General features: G+C 37.4%; 1 protein-coding gene across 1 annotated transcript in view; it reads left to right on the top strand.

Moving 5' to 3' along the window:
• dmpd (F-box protein dmpd) overlaps positions 1-22,072 on the top strand; it is a 157,693-nt gene that overhangs the window by 127,358 nt on the left and 8,263 nt on the right. Inside the window, exon 6 of the mRNA XM_067156067.2 lies at positions 5,022-5,178. Coding sequence (XP_067012168.1) covers positions 5,022-5,178 — 157 coding nt within the window. The remainder of the gene's footprint in view (positions 1-5,021; positions 5,179-22,072) is intronic.

Raw genomic sequence — 22,072 nt, 5'->3', positions numbered from 1 at the left:
TCTAAGTCCATGACTGATTCACACATGTGGAGCATGAGTTCATACTATTTTTGGTAGGCTTATTGGAGACCAATCACCTCACTCACATATTTCCTGTGAGGGAATAGAAATGTGTAATTTTTAGCCTTGTAGCCTCGTATAGCAACAGTTGGGCAATAACATAAATATATCGTAGTACGGTATTGTACAAGACATGTAGAATAAGCAGTTTTGACTAATTCTACCTCCTGATTTTTCCTGATTTTCATATCAACTTCTCCTGATTTTTGGTTTTGTAAAGTTGGCAGGTATGTGCTTATATAATCAAATGGTAGTGTAATTTTCTGTACGTTAAAATTTTATAAACAACTCGAATTTTGGCAGAGGTCTATTATGAAAACATTTGACATGCCGAAGTTTCCCTTACTAATTATTATGCATATTTTGAAATCTTACAATACAAATCAAGCTTGCACGTTGGCATTGCCATGTTTCGGCCAGTTTTAGTGGGCGGAGTTATTAGTATAGATTTTCTTTCCTTGTCATTTTTCATAGCTCGCTCTCTTTCTAGGGATTCTTCCAGCTATGACGGACTTGTGTTTACACCAAGTTGGAGGCATTGTGCAAACTGATGCAACCTAATGCAACTTTCTGTAATATGGACAAGGGAGCTTGACAAAAGTTTTTCACCGCCTAAAATAGTTATTAAATATGTATATGACCTATACGGTCACAGTATAGTGTTGAGTTCTTTGTTTAAATCTGATTTTGTCATGGGTATATTGTAGGTATGGTGTATTAAACTGTTATAAGTGGCATGTTTATTGCTAGGGGGATGTACGGAGTCTTGCTTGATAGTTGTAGCTGTATGCATTGGTTTCCTATAGATTTTGTATTTAAAAGAAAATGGGAGCCTAGTGATAGTTTAAAAAGTGATAAAAACAATCCATGACAATTGTTTTACTTCCCAACGTACCTAACAAATAATAATAATAATAATAATAATAATAATAATAATATAATAATAATAATAATAATAATATTCTTTTCTTTTAAATACAAAATCTATAGGTAACCAACACATACAGCTACAACTATCAGACAAGACTTCGTACATCCCACTAGCCATAAACGTGCCACTTATAACAGTTTAATACACTGTGCCTACAATGTACCCATGTCAAAATCTGATTTAAACAAAGAACTCAACACTATACATAGCATTGCACCCAAGAATGGCTATAATCATTGTTTTATAGAACGCGTAGTATACAAGTTTAAACACCGACCTAGATCCAATTTCCAAAAATGACAACAAAAATGTGATATTTTAATAATTTCACTATTTTATAGTATTGAACAGGTGGAAAACCCTACCTTTATCTTTGTAAATTTCAATTCAATACAGACCAAAAATGAAATTCTTGACATTAAATAAGACAACGAACGTACAAAATTAAACATTATGATAATAAAACGCATTACCACCACACCTGTAGATATCTATAAATGCGGCCGACTTTCCTGTTATTTATTTTTATTCTTTCTGTCGTGGAACTTTTGGCACTATCCAGGCGAATGATGCCTAATCTAAACACTGTGGTCTCTCTTATCTCATTTACAGCTGTTTAGGTAAATCCTGATGTGTTAAATGTAGAGAACAAGCATGTAATATACTGGTGCTTAAAAATAAGGGTCTGGCTTTCAACAGACGCAGTTATCAAAAGAATGCTTCCAGTCACTATGTATTACATTTGGAAATACAACTCGTAACATACACTAGTTATCAGCGGGTGGTTTGGGATGCTTTCAACACCACGGCTTTATTCAGAAGGAGTGGCTTCTGCTACACATACACCAGCTGGGAATAACAGAGACCATCTCCAGAAACCATCTGGGAATAGCTTCACACAGTTTGTACTCTATAGTCGAGAACAAAACTATTTTTTAAAAAGTTCAAAAAGACAGGACCTAAATGCTCTCGGTCTCGATTGCAGTGCATGGCTGACGAGATGGCAGTGAAGATGACGTCACTTGGAATGATGACGCGGGTATCAGGGAAGTGAGCGGCACAAGACAATTAAAATGAAAGCAGTGATCAGGTTTACTGTGTGATAGGCCTATTGCTCAACTGACGGAGACAAATGACTGGCCATTGCCCTTTCTGATGTCGATCTCATCAGAGGAATTAATGGGTGAAACTAATGACGTGAAATGAGTAACTAAAATGCATTATATTTACTTTATATGTAGGCCTAAAAGTCGTGTTTACCATTTACTGACGTTTTACATTTAAAAATACTGCCTTTTAACGAAAATAGCCAGTATAACTCAAATACATTCATAGGTTTGGTAAAAAATAGTGTAGAATGTTTACATGTACAATATATAGCTCTTTCATCATCATCTTCATTTCCCATTTCCAGCTTCCTGGGTCAGGTTGTGAATCAAGGACCTCCATCGCTGCCTGTTTCTCCACCACTCCTCTCCTTTTTTAAGTACATCTGGTTTTCCTCCCCTCTTCTCTATGTACTCCCGCACTGAATCTATCCACCTCTTTCGGGATCTTCCTCGTGGTCTCTTTTCTGTTAACTTCTCTGAAAAAGCAGCTTTTTTTTCCTTCCTCCCCCATTCTCGTCATATGCCCATACCACTTAAGCTTCGTTGTTTCTATCCTGTCTTGAAATTTCAAGATACCTGTTCTTTTCCTTATCCCTTCATTTTTAATTATATAGTATGGGTTCATAATAAGTTGAATATAATACTTTCTTACATTTCTTCGGGACTTCTTGGTTCCACAAAATACCTCTTACACTCTGGTAAAAGCTGTTTGCTTCTATTCTTTTCCCAGTTTCCTCGGTTATCTTTCCATCTTCTATGATCTCACTTCCCAAGTACTTGAAACTTTTAACCACTTCCAGAATTTTACCATTCAATTTTATCTTTCCTCTTCCTTCCTTCCTTCCTTCCTTCCTTCCTTCCTTCCTTCCTTTCTTCCTTTCTTCCTTCCTTCCTTCCTTCCTTCCTTCCCCTTGCCATCACTATTGTTTTACTTTTCTCAGTGTTTACTTTCATCCCAAATTTTTGTACCGCTGATTCCGTACATCTACTTGTTTTTGCACTTCCGTTTCATCCTCACTCCATATCACTATATCATCTGCAAACAACATGGTTTTTGTTGCCTGTCTTCCCAATCTCTGTTTAATGTTCTTATGAATTTCATCCATGACTGTGATGAATAATATGGGGGATAGTACATTTCCCTGTCGGAGACCAGTTTCAGCTTTAAACCATTCTGTTTTTCCTATACTAGTCTTCACACTACTAACACAAATTTTGTACATGACTTTTATCATTTGCACTTCCACTCTGTTAACTTGTTTTTTCCTTAATATGTCCCATACCAAATAGCCTAGAAATCATGTGTTCACTGCATAAAATTTGAGGTTATCGCATATTGGACCCCACTTTATTTTTTTATTTTTTTATTTTTTTACTGTAAAAGTGGGTGAAAAGAGGTCTAATATCTGGGTAAATACATTAGTGTCCGTATATACAGTATTACCCCTCTTTTACACTTTTTAAGGGGACTAAGCAATACTGCTGTAAAAGGAGGAAAGTGTAAATCGTGGGAAACAACTTGTACAGGTATATATAAAAATGCTCTGGAAAAGGAGGTAAATGTTACACAAATGCATATTATTAATTTATAGAGTATTTCAATCTCAATCGATTTACTGTACTTACCTCAAATGAAGGTCCATGTAAGTTAATTATTGTACTGCATTAACTGTTGACTACACTGCGTTTGTAATTGTGCTCATCATCGCGATTTCTCTCGTCGAGATTTGAAGGCGATGTCGGAGTCAATTAGTAATATCCGTCGACAGCTGTTCCGTAAAGAAAATTCGAAATGAAAGAGAACAGCGTAAATAACGTGTCCGATAACAGTTGTTAACTCGTTAAAAATTAAGGCTGACTAAACGACTGCTTAATTTTGAGGCTAAATACTGCAGTTAAATAAGAATGGGATACACCTCGAGATATGGCACAGTGCTTAACTGATTTCATAGGTTAGTTTGTATTTTGCCGCGAAAAGGCTATTATGAAAATTTATAGCGAAAAAGGTATAATTTCTCTACCGGCGCTTGAAGTGTGTTTTCATCATACATATAGTACGGTTAAGTTAGGATACGTGACGCTGTTTGAATAAGAAAACTGAAACGTTTGCAACAAAATGCGATCGATCATCTTCAGTACGGTATAGTTTTTTCACTTTGTACATTTCCGAACTCTCTCGTTGACATTCAAAGGCGATGTTCTGTAAAGAAAATTCGAAATGAAAGAGGATAACACATTTTCGTAATAAATACGTAAATGACGTGGCCGATAACAGATGTTAAGTCTTAAAAGTAAAGACTGAATAAAAGATATGTTAATTTTAATGTTATACACTGAAATTACGTACGAATGTCATACACCTCAAGATATGGCAGAGTACATCACTGATTTCAGAGGATATTTCATATCTTCTCGCGTCTAGTTACGGCTATTCACATGTAAATTTTTAGCGAGGAGGTTATTTCTCTACATGCGTTTCAAATATGTTTTCATGACAGGCTACATATACGGTTAGGTTAGGTGACGCTGTTTGAAGAAGAAAGCCGAGGTGTTTGCCACAGAAATGCCCAGGAGAAGGTTACCAGTAGGTGGTTAAAAATTTGTGTAATATGATGTCATCAGAGCTGCAGTAAGGTTTGTACCCGTTTTGACGCAGACTCGTTTTTTCTCTGACAAATTATGTTGAGGAGTCGTATGCAAGATTTTTTAAAAAAATTTCTTCATCTCAAAATGCCAGGGGGGGGGGATCTAATACATGCGTAAATATGGTAATAATTGAAGGAAAAGTGTTGTTGAATTTAATGTGATAGATTATCATTAAATTTGGCATATATGTTTCCTTATTTTAGTTTTAGATGTTTGATCCTTACAAAAATGTTAAATGATTTTGTACTCACTCAGTTTTTCTACTTGTATTTCAGGTACAATAGTCAGTTGACTTTGATGCGACGTGATCTTCGGTCATGCAAAAGTAAAATTGCTGAACAACAGAAGCAAATCCTTGAGTATGCTAGCAGGCTGGATGAAAATGATAAAAAGAATGAAGAGACATCTCGCAAGTTTAGCACACTATTGCAGGTAGGGTTTGTGCAAATAGTCTAAAATATTCCAATTATTCCTACTTGCTAGCACATTTTGTTCTTTAAGAATGGTGCAAGAGTTGTAAAACTCACAAAGTATTAATTCCCTTTATAAAATCTGGATGTTTTGGTTCTAAATCTGTTTCTCAGTCTACCTAGTATCTTTGTCTACTTGTTCTTTTTGCTGAGGGAACCTTTTTAAATGACGTCATCTTCTCAGAGTACATATTCCTGTTGCTTTACTGGTTGATTTGCACATGTTACAAAGTGAGTTGGCCATGCAATTACGGTTGTATAGCTGTGGGCTTGCATTCAGGAGATGGTGGGTTTGAATCCCACCTGCTGGCAGTCCTGAAGATGGTATTCAGTGGTTTTCCATTTTCACACCAGGCAGATGCTTGGGGGCTGCACCTTCTCTTAGTACGAATCTATCGGCTCTAGTACCTACATGAGAACCAAACATCCGGCAGGTAACTCAGTCGAGAAGATAATCACAAATAAAACCCTTGAGAAATGGAAGAAAGAAACTACCCAACTTACTACAATGAAGAAATGGAAAAAATTATCAATGTTTTTTGCATGGTATTTCACAAAATATGGTGGTGGACACAGACGTTATTACAGTCTTTGCGCTAATACTGTATTTCTCTGAATCCAAGAGAACTCTGAATGAAAGACGACCCCTACTTTCTCCTTCAAAAAAATTAAATCAGTGCTTTGTGAAATCATATATCATATTGTACAATATGCATTTTAGACTCTTAGTTTTTATGCCAACACCAAACATTGGCTTTAGTTATGCCATATTTTCTTGCGGCTGCACAATTATTCTTTATTTCCGCAAGTTTCATACCCATTAAATTAAAATTGACGTCGTAATATCGAAGAGAACCCATTGGAAATTTGCTGGCGATATCTGTTCCACGTCTCTACAATACGATGATCCATCGGGAAAATATTTCCGCTGTCTATAAAACTTGCTTTTACTAAGCATCAGGTACAGCCGGCTGCCGCTAGTCGCATGTCTCGTTTGCCGACTTCAGCGGCTAGCGATATATAATGATGCGGACGTTGAAGGTCAACGAGTTTATTGCGCTGTGGCATGGCCAATCCGCCCTCTCAGTTTTCTTGCACGTACTTCACAATTTAATTTTAGACTTCTTTAAAGCGTCCTTGTTGTGGGCCACTGATTGCGTTTTTTGTACATTATGCAGTTTTAAGCTATCTTTGTCCTCACACTAACGAGGAACATTGGCTTTCGTTATGTAATATTTTCTTGCGGCTGCACAATTCTTCATTTCCGCGTGTTTACTAACCATTAACGTAAAATTGCCATAATAATATCGACAAGAACCCATTGAAAATTTGCCGACATTTCCTGTTCTACACGTTTACAATACGACGATCCATCATGAAAATATTCCTGCCGTCTGGAAAACTGTTTATTTACTAAGTGTCAGGTACAGTAGACACGTTATAACTCTGCCACTGAATAGCCATGATCTTAAGAATTCGAAAGCTCACGTTTTGATGCCATTCTGCGGGTTTTTGGAACATTTTTATAGAGGCTAATACAGGGACGTTTTGAAAATCTATTCATGGGATTGTCTCCCGCCAAGTAGAATGTCATTCTCTCTTCAATATTTCCCGAGAATGAGTGACATTACGCAGAGGCACTGTACAACCAGTTGCTGTGGCTAGCGATGTAGCCTGTAGGCCTAATAAAAAAGTGGACACTGGAGGTAGAGTTTTACGCGTTCGCTGGTTGGGGGGAGGTGAAGGAAACAGCGTGGTTACCGTGCTAGCTGCCAGAGGTGTCCATTACTGTTAGGTCACAGATGCAAGACGACCCTTGAATTTTCACATGAGATTTAAAAAAAATGTCTTGGATTAGGAAAAATACAGTATATGGTCCTTCATTTCTCTTTTTGGGCTGATTTTTTCATTTTGAGGTAGGAAACAGTTATCATTGAAATGAAGGAACTGTAGAATTGATTTACAGTAAAACTCTGTTATGAAGTTCCCGCATAATAAGTTTTCCCACGCAAGACGCTTGATATATTCAGTCCCATGATCAGTAGCATTAACGTATACGTATATTTTTCCTGTTTATAAAGTGTTCCAGTATAAAAAGTTTTTCCAGTTAAACTTCAGATTTTAGAGCCCCTTGATATATAAAACATCCGCGCAGTGCACCTCATGGTTAGAACTCTCCCATCTCCGCACAAGCCGCACTGTGTTCAACTGTTTATGCGCTTGCGGCGACTTCCCGACATCACTGAGCCAGACCATGCTCTCCAAGACTACGCGATGTCACGCTGTGATGACACCAACACCAGCTCTTTTTCTCAGTTACATACAGACATTGCGAAACCCCATTCGATACGATATTTTGATATCAATACTTAAGTCACAAAATATTTTGAGGCTATGATAATAACGTTCGATGTTAGCAGTATAGCTCACAGTGTCAAACCTGGAGATAAGGAAAGAGCAGTAATTATTTGACGATCAGTATAACCTTTGTAACTTATTTACAGGTGCATGATGTACCAAAAATGCAAATATCAAATAACAAGTCATACTTATATCGGTAGTATAGTAACGTCCTACCACGCACAAGAAAAAGAAAAATCCACACCATATTCTCTTTTCCACCACACGTCCACGATGCACACACCACATGTTGGCATAAAAGGGAACATTCTTTGTATTTTTACCTTCATACAAACTAAGCATTGTATTCTCATGTCACTTGTAATTATAATAACATAGGATGAGGAACACTGAAATAAATGTCTCACAGGGAAAGAAACTGTTTCCATTACACGTGCACCGAGGGCAGCGTTTTTACTGCCACTGTGTCTTTATCACCCAGGAGCTTTCTCATGCACTCACATCTGTAATTGACTTCAAGCCACTTCTCTTTTCTTTATTACCTATAGTGTGAAAAAAAATGTAAATGGAAAAATAAGCCTGTTGGACGGTATTGCTTTTATATAATGTACAGTTACTGTCCAGCTTTTATTGTCAGTATTTCTTCATCTCTTGTACAAGGTTTTTATATAATCTCTTCTCAACAAATATGTTTATGTTCAATTATGCCGGCCCCGCGGTGTAGGGGTAGCGTGCCTGCTTCTTACCTGGAGGCCCCGGGTTCTATTCTCAGCCAGGTCAGGGATTTTTACCTGGATCTGAGGACTGGTTCGAGGTCCACTCAGCCTACATGATTACAATCGAGGAGCCATCTGACAGTGAGATGGCGTTCACTGGTCTAGAGAGCCAAGAATAACGGCCGTGAGGATTCATCGTGCTAACCACACACCACCTCGTAATCTACAGGCCTTCGAGCTGAGCAGCGGTCGCTTGGTAGGCCAAGGCCCTTCGGGGCTGTTGTGCCATGGGTTTATTTTTTATGTTCAGTTATTTTACTTTATCTCTAAAAATGTATGTCATGGTAATCAGATTTACAGTAAATATTGTGGCTCTTCTTTTAGTAGCCCTTAACTTATCTACTGTATATCTCGGCCTGTTTTGGTATCATTCATAAATAAGAAAAAATCTGCCGCTGGCTGTGTGTTTCAAGTGTATTTCATGCTCCTATAAGTTTTCAGTTTTTACCTCTTTCAAGAAGTTTCCTGCGGGAAGAAGTGCTTTTTGAGTAGTCCCTTGAAAAACTTCCCGGAGTTTTACTGTATAATACCTTAAAAAATATGACCTCAGGTGTAATCCATCCATTATTCAAAAAAAGGAGAGACAGCTAATCCAGACAGTTACAGAGGAATTACCCTTTTCGACTGACGTACAAAATTTTCTCTCGCGTAATTTACAATAGGATAAAAAAACATTCTGGAACCACAATTTGGAGAATACCAAGGAGGATTTCGCCTATACAGAAGTTGCCCAGACCAAATTCTCAGCCTGAAACTAATAATGAAATATTACAAATACAGAAATAAACAGCTGTTTATTTCATTCATAGATTTCACAAAGGCTTATGATGGTATACACAGACCTGCTCTTTTAAAAATCCTCAGATCATATGGCCTTCATCCTAAATTAACAAAAATTATTGAACTTACTTTAACCAACACAATTTCAAGAGTAAAGTTCAAGGGAGAAATGTCAAATGCTTTTACAATAAATATAGGCCTCGGACAAGGTGATGGATTATCCCCATTGCTTTTCAATGTAACTCTAGATTACATCATGAAAAGCTGGCAAAAAGAAAAACTACCTATAATCAAAATTGAAGCAAAACTCCCCAATAAGGACAAACTGCCTTAAGTTGTGCAGATGACTTAGCTCTCTTAGCCCTTGACATAGAAGTCCATGCTCAGATCACCAGTCTCCAGAAAATTGCATTAAAAATAGGATACAGATATCGTTTGAGAAAACTGAGATCATGCCAATGAATCCCCTGGACATAAACGAAGTTGTTATAAATGATCATGAAATTAACATAGTCCTACAATTTAAATACCTTGGTGAAGTCATTATGCACAACTTAAGTGAGAAAGCAACAAGAATAAACAGAACTAACAAAATGAAAAAGGCACAATTTCTAACGTGGTCAACTTATAACAAAAAATGCTTGTCAATAGACTTAAAGATCCAACATTACAAAACTGTTGCTTTGCCCGAAGCCACTTATGCTGAACTGATCAGCTGCTTAAAAAGTGAAAGAAGAATTATCAGAACTTGTATAAATAAAAGTACCAGGTTGAAGGAATCTGGAGAATCCTGATACTATCTATCGAGAGATTGACCCAGTTAGCAGCACGATGAAGAAGAAAAGAATCTCTTATTTCTTTCACATCTTACAATTACCATAAAACAGGATTTTACAACTACAGTAGAAGTCCGTTATAGTGAGAATTCATAACAGCGAAAAATTTACTCACTAGGTTTGTCGTTATATCCGATTTTTGTATAAAAGTCGGGAAAACCCCATACACATTAAAATTCGGTATGAAACGGCAATCAGTTTGTTCAAAACTTGCGTTTCCGCAGATGATATCCACACTATGGCTTACTTGTATGTTATTTTTCGAATCCGATACTACATGAAAGTGTATATGCTTTCCTTGATTCTTCTTCATCATTATTTTCCAGCTCCAGTTTCCCAGATGTGTACAAGCGCTCGCCACTTTTTCCTGTCTAAGTCTAGTGTCTGCTTCTCTATTTCCACCCACTTGGCTGGCATTCCTCCTCTCCTACTGTCCTCCAATTTCACTGTGTGTATCCTTCGATTCCTTGGCCTCCTAACTGGCCTCTCCCCTTTCACTTCTCGTCAAAGGAATTCCTTGCTGTTCTCCTTCTGTCCAACCTCATACCATATCCAAACCATTGTAGCCTGTGTCTTCCTGAAAGCTTGATAACAGGTATTTTTATACCAGTCTCCATCTTGTTTGATTCATTTCTAATCTTGTCCTTCCTGGTCTTTTGGTTTATTGTTCTGATGAATTTCATTTCTGTTGACTGGATTTTACTGTTTGCCTTGTTATGTAAGGTACGTGTTTCAAGTCCATATGTGGGAATTGGAATGAAGCAGGTATAAAACATGGTCAGTTTTGCTTTCTGTGGTGTTTCTGAGTAGATTTCTCCCTTGAAAATAAAATTGAGACCGGGCGAGTTGGCTGTGTGGTCAGGGGTGCACAGCGGTGAGCTTGCAGCCAGGAGATGGTAGGTACAAACCCCACTGTCGGCATCCCGGAAGATAGTTTTCCGTTGTTAACTATTTTCACACCAGGCAAATACTGGGTCTGTACCTTAATTAAGGCCACATTCGCTTCCTTCCCACTCCTAGCCCTTTCCTATTCCATTGTCGCCATAAGACCTACAGACGTACAGCAAATTCTAAAAAAAATATTTTAAATTGAGAAGCTTCCCGAGTCCTAGATTATTCATCCAAATTATGTGGTCTTGCAGACATTATAATTGAATCTTGTTTTAAAAATCTTGCATTATCCGTTCCTCAAAGAAACCTTATTACTCATTTAGACATTTTCTCGCTTAGCACTTTGTAAATTCGAAGTCCCAATTCACGTTGTATTAAATCTATATAAAAATACCTAGCTTATCACGTTATAAATTTTTGCTATTACCGCTTAGTACAGTCACACATTTCCTAGCCCTGTAAATGTACTTTATCATCCCTTGTGAATGGAGCGTGATTTCCAGCACAGATAAGAGCTCTCACCACAGGAGGTAGGTCAGGGAAAGTTGCGCGGAAATGGGAAAAAGGCCTTGGATTCCTGAACTTTACAGGGTAAATTACACTTTTAGGGAGAAAGCCATTAGCCTCAGGAAAGTTCAGTATTGCTTGACAATTTTCATTAATATTGCTGGATAACCCAGTAAGCCTATTTATGCTTGTATTTTGCATTTCATTCAGAATTTAGAAATTCTGTGTTGAGTGAGAACAGTGAAGGGTAGCGAATATTTGTTGCGTGATAGCCTACCTACAGATAAGTAGCATAATTGTGTGAAGAAGACTAGCATGGTGCATATTTGTCTTTTGGTTGCCCAGTTATGGATACTGAAAGAGTCATGAAATGTCTTACTTGTGAAGACAAAATTAAAATCCGGCAAGTGGACAGGCATCTGTAGCTTCCCGCTGTAGCGCGTATGTTGAAACTCGCACCTTCAAATTTCAACTTAAATCAAGCGAAGTATTGTCGCATTTAAGATGGCAGCAAAGTTATTCTCTCACTCATCACCGAATTTAACCTCCAAACATTGTATTTTATACCGCGTATATACAGTTACAGTGAAGGATACAGGCTATCTACTGTTCCTAAAGATAACAGAGTATTAAGAGGTATGTAAAACATTAGACAATATTCATGGTCGAAGGGTGTGACCAGAAAACATTTTTAACCCTTTTGATGCCAGGCTGTAATGTAGTGGTTGCACTAAGAATGCAAGGACATCTTTAATGAAAATGCACAAACTAAGGAAAAAATATTCCCCCACTTACATTTTTGGAAATAAATCCATGTTCTTTTCTTCTCTAGCACACAGGTGAATAGAGAACATGTGAGTGTGACTATAATAGTAATAGTGTTTCATTTTCTTCATTTAAAAGTTTACACATTTTTTATTATTTTTTCAAAAACTTACATTTTAAAATGTGAACTAATTTTTATATTTATAGTGTATTTTTGTCATGGGTATGTTACCTTTGTGAGAATATTCAGCTAATTTTGAATTTTAAAAACTCATGTTTTATGCAATTCCTGATAATACTTCTTGAGAATTACAGATTTTTACAAAATTATGCACATGCAGATTAAGTATACAATGATATCTTCTTTATTTCAACACTTCTTATATGATAAATTATTCTCTAATAAATCTATTAACCCTTCACACACGGCGGCAAAGAAAATATAAAAAAAATACATGCAAAATTTTGGGAAATTTACTAAAACCATGCGAATATGCCTAAATATACCATATATCTTTTTTAGGAGTGGAAATCCAAATTTGAAGCGGTCTGAGGGCAAAATAAAAATCGTAAAATCATTTTTTCATTCGGAGAACGGCACAAGGCACACTCCACTTTATGATCTGACAGTGGTTAACTTGAAGTACACTGTAGTCCGCTATTATGAAATATATGTACAAGAAACTACTTTCAGTTATATTTTGGTTTATTTTTTTGTCTTTGTCCATCAAAAAGTGAAAAAAATCTGTCAGAAAATAGTCCTAGCAGTTGGACCTTCGCTGTACACAAATAATACCCTGAATTTGTAAGTGTCAAGGTGATGGATCCTCAAAACTCTGTTTTGTGTGGTATACCTTGAAGCATTTACCTGGATGCAGATAAGACTTTGAAGTGCAAGTTTTGCAAAAATATTATACAACGCTGGTTGTATTATACTATTCACATGTAATTTAGTTTCACTGAGAATATCATCAAATATGTCGTCATCTAAAAATAGATTAAAATATTCTACAGGGGGCGTATCAGTATCACAGTGTGATGGTAATATTGGCCCTTGATCAGTATTACGAACGGGAATAATATTTGTTTGTCTTGGGTCGCTATTACTCACGTCCGTCCAGTCGTCTGCTCTGTCAATATCTGTGTCAGCGTCACTTGTGTCACTTGTTGCACTCAGACGAGCTGGAGAAAGAATTTTCGTCCTCAGACTCACATTCACTAAAATCACACACTTCTTCGACCGTATCATCCAGTTACACTATATTTGTATCACTGATCCATTTTCGCGATGCCATTTTACCAGAAAAACCCAAAAATATGTAAGAAGTACACACGTGAGAAAATTGCATCACACAATGTATTACGTAACTCCCACAAAGAGGAGAACAAACTCGGCAAGATGCTGCGAGGATTTTCCTCACCAGAAGAGTTGAGAGAACAGCTCCTGCCATCTCTGAGCATATTTGGGTACCTCCTTGGCTAATAAACCCCTGATTTTTTAACGGAACATATATATGTTTCCGCCCGGAGCGCAAGAAAAGTCGACCATATATACATGTTTCCGCCTGTGGAGAGTTAATGTTAACCCCTTCTAAGTGAGAGCATTTAAAATCTAGCCTTCGCTGGGCTTTTAAAGGCTAGCATACCTGTGCACCAAACTGTTTTATGATACAATATCTCTCTTAATTTCCAACCAATTTTGATTGTTACAAATTGTTTTTCGGTCCACCATATATAGTGTGTTTAGCTTTGTTGTCATTGAAGTAGGGTAATTTGCATATGGATTCAAGTTTGTATAAAAATATAAATCGAATAGGAGCGTCACAATGGTACAATTTTTCAAGAACTAAGACCTAAAATTTAGTTTCTGTGATATTCCTGTCAACATGAAGAGGGCTAAGGTAACATACATCTCGTTTTCATTGACTAGGATCAATCCCTTTACCCTAGATCGAAATGGAAATAACATTCCTCGGGATGTCATGTAACGTTAAGTGTAGTGATTGGTTTCCATTACACTCAGCTGGATGAGTTCAAGTGAAAAAGAAACATTCGGAAGACTTTACTGGTCGCACAATATTTAGAGCTAAACCTCGGGGTGAAAAGACCTTACAAAATGTTTACTACTTACATATTTATCTTTGTCATCCCTGTAAAAAGTACACCAACACATCTAGCGCAAATAGTGTCGGAAATAAGTCTCTTTTGTAACATTTCAACCTCATCACGGTCTAATTCGGTAATATCAACATGGCTGTAATCAGAATCATCGCTAAAAATTATAACTAAAATCTTCATAATCACTAAAACACTTGTTTAATATGCTTTGTATAACACCGCTAGAAAAATTATCCTTGTTTACGGATGCCATTGCAAGAAATGCACACAATCGAATAGTCGATGAATTGTACGCATCGATAACTTTGTGAAAAGTCGTTAAAATGGATCGATAGTGATAATGGCGTATGGCCTCCGAAGAGGCCTGGGTCTTTTTCTCGTAGACGGCCTATTAGGCGACCTGCATATCTGTGAAGATGAGGGCCCTACCTATGATGATTTTTAATGCTGAATACGCCACACACACACACACCCATCCCCTGAGTCATTGGAATTAGCCAATTAAGGTTAAAATCCCCGACTTGGCCGGCAATCAAACCCGGGACCCTCTGAACCGAAGGCCAGAACGCTGACCATTCAGCCAACGAGTCAGACTGAATGGATCGATAAATGCATGAAATGAAAGAATGAAGCTTTATCTAGATGGCTGCAAAGAGACCTGGGACATAGTTCAAAAGAAACGAGATGGAACGATAATGCAGATGCGGTGCAATGATTGACACGTCGCTCCATGCTGTCGGGTTAAACCATTGCGTATTTTAATCATCTTGGAAGTAAATAAACATGATATCAAGCGACACAAAGCGGCAGAGTGCAGAGCTACCACCCGCGAAACTTACAATGTGTTGAAAGAAAGCTTTTACGAAACTTCACTGATACTGATATCACATGTTATCGATAGTTCCAGAGAGTAGAAGCTTCAATCTTTCCGGCGGTATTACTTATGCCACCATCATGCAGCAGGAATTGAAGGTACAGGCGAAAGAAAAATGTGTCTGACCGATCAACCTCTGTCATTTTTAGCAGCAGCTCGCATGGCCAATAGATCGGCCATCTGGCACTATGAGTTAATAACCCACTTGTCTGAAATACAAGGCTTCAGCTAACATTTGTTTCAGAAAGAGTGTGATCTGCAATTATACACTGATACTTTTGAGCTCCTGAGTAAACATTTTCATATTTGTTGTCTTAATGTTTTACGTAATACTCTGTCATCTTTCAGAACAGCAGACAGCCTGTATCTTTCCCTGTAACTGTATATACATGACATAAAATGCATGCATAATTTAACGAATTGACAGTAATTATTGTTCCACCTTATGAGTACAATATGTTGTGTACCTTAAGCAGGTTCACAAATTAGTAGTAGTGCATGTTTTGTTTTGTTTTGTTATACAGTAAACGTAGCCCTCTACATAATGTTAAGGTAAAAACATAAATGTGCAAAGACATAGTCTTCTCAAGATGATCTTAAAAACGTACTTGACTACTTAAAAATTATTGGAAAAGGTAGTGGTTGGCTAAGGTTGGGAGATGAAAGAGGGGGCCTTAAAACAGTTACTAATTACAAACTTAAAAGACTTGTGTAAACTGTGACAGTTTGTAATAAAGTTCATCTATAAACTCTTTGTATACATTGCCATTGATGCTTTCACAGCCCGTACTTATAGACATGATACTGTATAGGCTTTTGGACTTTTGCCGTGTCAAGAAAATAAAGTGAAATTCTTTATGTTCTGCAGAGAACTGTGTTCTGCGTCGTCAGAAGAAAATCTCGACTGTCCACGAGAAAGGTTTCTAAACAATGACTTTTTGAAATTTAGACGTTAAAATAGAAGTGGAAATGGTACATTCATTCGTCACCAGATGGCTCCCCGGACGTGGCACAGCACTAGCGTTCGAAGCGGAAGTAACAGACATGAAAGTAGCAAGAATGAATGCTGGTACAAACAGGTGGGAACAATGTCAGGAGGGTACTCGGAATGAGGAGATAAAGGCTAATTTAGGAATGAACTCGATGGATGAAGCTGTACACATAAATCGGCTTCGGTGGTGGGGTCATGTGAGGCGAATGGAGGAGGATAGGTTACCTAGGAGAATAATGGACTCTGTCATGGAGGGTAAGAGAAGTAGAGGTAGACCAAGACGATGATGGTTAGACTCAGTTTCTAACGATTTAAAGATAAGAGGTATAGAACTAAATGAGGTCGCTACACTAGTTGCAAATGGAGGATTGTGGCGACATTTAGTAAATTCACAGAGGCTTGCAGACTGAACGCTGAAAGGCATATCAGTCTATAATGATAATGTATGGCCTGTTCAGTATGCTCCAAACTCATATCCACCACGCCTGCTGCTGTTTAACATGGATTTCTTCTTAATTGTTATGTTCATCTACAAATCATTGGTCTATGATGTAAGTAGATATGATTCCATTGAAGTATCCTGTTTATAGCATGAATTATTGTATTTTGTACCCCAGAAGTAGTATTATTTTCGTCAAGCCAGGGTATCTCACTTAGTTTACAAAAGGAGTACATTTATTGTTCCACCTATTCAATAGGAGTACATTTATTGTTCCACCTATTGAAAGGTGGAACAATAAATGTACTCCTTTTGTAAACTAAGTGAGATCGCTGTTTTCAATACGGATCAAAAATGAGAGTGATGATTTGTAATGTAAAGCCAGGGTATGTCGAAAATCGTTAGATTTTTTGTTGTGCGTGAGTTTTACTGATAGCCCTTTTCAAAAGTTGGCAGGTATGTATATTATTGAATGATCAGTGTTGATACTAAAATTGTAAATAGTGAATAATAAAGTATGATAGTTATATCAATTATATCACATTGCCCCTACATGCACGAAAAAGAAAGCTGAGGACGATGCACATTATTCTCTCTCTCCCACTATACTGTACATCATGTGTTGGCATAAAATTGAAAATTGTTTTTACTTATACCTCTACATAAGCTGAGCCTTGTATTCTCCTGTTGCTTGCAATTATTACAACATTATTAGAACAGCTCCCTCCACGGATCACTGGTCGAGTGTCATCCTCCAGATCTCAAGGTGGAGAATTCAAACCCAGCAGAGGTAGTCTGATTTTCGAAGGGCAGATAAAAGTCCATTCATTACTCCATGTTGTACGATGTAGGCATGTGAAACATCTCTGGTGACACATTTGGTGTTTACCCGACAAAATTAGTTAAAACTTAGCCAAGAGAGATTTGATGGTTATGAATTTCATGTTTTTGGTCCGTATTGAACTGAGAATAATATATAAGTAATAATAATAATAACGTAAACGTTTCCACCTTTTCAATACTACAATATATTCACAAAATTACAAATTATACGGTACTAGTTTCGACCCATCTAGGGGTCATCATCAGCCGTATTGGAGCAAAGATCATTTGTGGCGAAATCCTAAGACAATGTTATTTTAAAGAATAACAAGTGAAATGAGATGTTATGGTAATAGTTAATAATACAAGGAATATACATACTAAGAGGTTTTTAACAAAGAATAAAGTATAAATGGGGTGTTGTAAAAATTATAATCATGGAAATCAGTAAGTTCTTGTATTGAAATGAAATATGGCTTAGGAAGAGGGCTTAAGGTGGGGCTGAAGGGTGCGGGAGAAAGTGTAATTGTCTTGGAAAAGTACCTTTGATTAAATTTAGGATTGAGTTTAGGTTGGCTGCATTATTGTTTCTGAGGAAAGTGATAAATAGATCGAAGAGTATGTTGGGTTTCTGTGAGATTTCATTGAGATTGTGACTGGCATTAAAGTATTGGTCTAGGTGTATGTAGTAATTTTCCATTATGTTCAGTAAAGGGCCCTTGTTTGCTAATACGAGGATGTCCATGTCTTGTTTAATATTGGTGAAATTATGGTTATAATCTTGCATGTGTTGGCCGATGGCTGTAAACTTGTTGTATTTTATTGCGTTAGTGTGCTCGTGGTATCTGATAATGAAGTTTCTCCCGGTTTGCCCGATGTAGGTTTTTTTACAGGTGGTACATTTGATCCTATAAACTCCTGATTTTAAAAAACTGCTGGTCTTGTTGATGTGTGAAGTATTGTATAAAACATTCATGTTCTTATTGTTGGTTTTGAAGGCTATTTTAATGCCTTGTTTCTTAAAGATGTTGGTTAACTTGTAGATATCATTGTTGAACGTGAAGGTGGAAAATGTTAGAGGTTTGGTTATTTCTTTTTTGAGGGTAGTTTTTGGGCGATGTTTGTGTTTATTGATTATCCTTTCTATAAAATGATTGCTGAAGCCGTTGAATTTTGCGATTCCGCGGATTGTGTTGAGTTCGTTTTTTAAATCTTTATTGGACATAGGTATGCTGAAGGCTCGGTGAACTAGGCTGTTGTATGTGGCTCGTTTGTGGGACTGGGGGTGCACTGAATCTTGGCGAATGGTGGAGGCTGTTTGAGTGGGTTTTCTGAAAATTTTATAACTGAAAGAATCTGAGTTTCTAGTGATGGTTAAATCTAGAAAGTTGATTTTTTGATTTGATTCGGATTCTAGTGTGAATTTAATATGAGGATCAATATTGTTGAGTCTTATCTTAGCAGAAATATACCTGGACTTCCTCGAATACACCAAAATTGACAACGAATTCGAAAACATTCTCTTTTGGGCCAGATATGTCGACGATGTCTTTGTAATCATGAATGAGAAATCAATTAACGCAACCACCACCCTCTTAAGACTCAACAATATTGATCCTTATATCAAATTCACACTAGAATCCGAATCAAATCAAAAAATCAACTTTCTAGATTTAACCATCACTAGAAACTCAGATTCTTTCAGTTATAAAATTTTCAGAAAACCCACTCAAACAGCCTCCACCATTCGCCAAGATTCAGTGCACCCCCAGTCCCACAAACGAGCCACATACAACAGCCTAGTTCACCGAGCCTTCAGCATACCTATGTCCAATAAAGATTTAAAAAACGAACTCAACACAATCCGCGGAATCGCAAAATTCAACGGCTTCAGCAATCATTTTATAGAAAGGATAATCAATAAACACAAACATCGCCCAAAAACTACCCTCAAAAAAGAAATAACCAAACCTCTAACATTTTCCACCTTCACGTTCAACAATGATATCTACAAGTTAACCAACATCTTTAAGAAACAAGGCATTAAAATAGCCTTCAAAACCAACAATAAGAACATGAATGTTTTATACAGTACTTCACACATCAACAAGACCAGCAGTTTTTTAAAATCAGGAGTTTATAGGATCAAATGTACCACCTGTAAAAAAAAAACCTACATCGGGCAAACCGGGAGAAACTTCATTATCAGATACCACGAGCACACTAACGCAATAAAATACAACAAGTTTTCAGCCATCGGCCAACACATGCAAGATTATAACCATAATTTCACCAATATTAAACAAGACATGGACATCCTCGTATTAGCAAACAAGGGCCCTTTACTGAACATAATGGAAAATTACTACATACACCTAGACCAATACTTTAATGCCAGTCACAATCTCAATGAAATCTCAGAGAAACCCAACATACTCTTCGATCTATTTATCACTTTCCTCAGAAACAATAATGCAGCCAACCTAAACTCAATCCTAAATTTAATCAAAGGTACTTTACCAAGACAATTACACTTTCTCCCGCACCCTTCAGCCCCACCTTAAGCCCTCTTCCTAAGCCATATTTCATTTCAATACAAGAACTTACTGATTTCCATGATTATAATTTTACAACACCCCATTTATACTTTATTCTTTGTTAAAAACCTCTTAGTATGTATATTCCTTGTATTATTAACTATTACCATAACATCTCATTTCACTTGTTATTCTTTAAAATAACATTGTCTTAGGATTTCGCCACAAATGATCTTTGCTCCAATACGGCTGATGATGACCCCTAGATGGGTCGAAACTAGTACCGTATAATTTGTAATTTTGTGAATATATTGTAGTATTGAAAAGGTGGAAACGTTTACGTTATTATTATTATTATTACTTATATATCAAGAGAGATTTGGTTTACTCTGCCATCTGATAGGCCTGGGGTAAAACAGAACATCAAAATTGATGAGCAAGCAGCCAGATAGCATCAAATTAAAATGCTTGCACATGGTAGCTCAGGCCATACTATTATTATTATTATTATTATTATTATAATTATTATTATTATTATTATTAGATTGTAGTATGACTGGGCGAGTTGGCCATGTGGTTAGGATCGCGCAGCTGTGAGCTTGCATCCGAGAGATAGTGAGTTCAAATCCCACTGTCGGCAACCCTGAAGATGGTTTCACACCAGGCAAATGCTGGGGCTGTACCTTAAGGCCACGGCCGCTTCCTTGCCTCTCCTAGGCATTTCCTATCCCATTGTCGTCATTAGAGCTATCTGTGTCGGTGCGACGTAAAACAAATAGCAAACAAACAAATGAATGTAGTATGAGGATGACTGGGCATGAAATAAAACTCTCGCTGGGAAAGAAATTGTATGTGTACTAAGGGCAGCGTTTCTACTGCCTTTATTACCCACATGTAATATCTCAAAAAAAAAAAAAAAAAAAAAATCCCATGCACTAATTTATGTAGTTAACTACAGTACAAACCTGCATTTCTTTTCTTCATTACCTGTACCATGAAAAGTATTGAAATGGGAAAATAACCAACTTGACCATTGCCGAATAGCCAGCATGACAACCATTCTGACAACCAGTAGGAATGCAAGAGTGATGTAAGTTACAAGAATAAGTTGCTATATTTCTCACTGCTGCTGTTAACCTTCAGGTAGGTGTTAGCAGTGTGGGGGAGATAGAAAACACATGCTAACAAGCTGTAGCACGCTTGTAAGTCTAAGATAAGGATTGCCATCCGTATCGTAGCATCGTAATTAGTGTGAATTTAGTCGTTGAAGTTAAGTTGTATTATTAGTGTGCAAACATTGTAAGTGAAAATGAGCAGAACTGAGAGCAAAGAGATCAAGCGAAAGGCACTAACAATTAAAGACTTTGTAATGAAAGTGGAGTCCTCTAATAAATTTTTCCATGTTGCTTTGGTGATGGAGCTGCGGGGGTGCCATTATCTGCTTTGAACGGCACCATAGCAAATAAAGAAGATACCTTTAAATAGAAGGGCGAGTCAATAAATAGGTCACAAAACTGAATTGAGGCAAAAATAATCAAAGTAACTTTCTGTCATTTATTTCACTTTTCCACAGATTCACCCTGTACATTCTGGCACTAATCCCATCTCTTTATACAAGTCCTTGAAAGCCAGCAGCAAATAAGTCCTTTGGTTGCTGTCGCAGCTAATGTGTAACCTCTTAGATTACAGCATCATCTGTATCCAAATGACTGTCACCTAAATGATTTTTTAGGGGCCCAAACAGATGAAAATCACTGGGGGCTAAATCAGGACTGTACGGTGGATGTTCCAAGCATTCCCTTTGAAATGTTCGTAATAGGTCCTGTGTTAGTCTTGCTGTGTGAGGGCGGGCATTGTCATCCAGAAGAATCGCGCCCTTAGACGGGAGTCCAGGTCGCTTGCGGCGAATGGCCTGTTGGAGTTCCCGCAGAGTGCTGCAGTATGATGCGGCATTCACAGTTTCACCATAAGGCTGGAATTTCTGCGGTATGACTCCCCGCATGTCCCAAAACACGGTGAGCAAAACCTTGCGGCCGATGGAATTGTCTTGAACTTTTTTCTTTTTGGGGAGGCGGTACGTTTCCATTCTATAGACGATCGTTTGGATTCGGGTTGAAAGTGGTGAACCCAACACTTGTCCCCCATAACAATTCCTGCCA

Source organism: Anabrus simplex, chromosome 1, assembly GCF_040414725.1.
Source record: "Anabrus simplex isolate iqAnaSimp1 chromosome 1, ASM4041472v1, whole genome shotgun sequence".
Classification (NCBI taxonomy): Eukaryota; Metazoa; Arthropoda; class Insecta; order Orthoptera; family Tettigoniidae; genus Anabrus; species Anabrus simplex.
The sequence above is the reverse complement of the archived record's forward strand: the minus strand, read 5'-3'. Positions and strand labels throughout refer to the sequence as shown.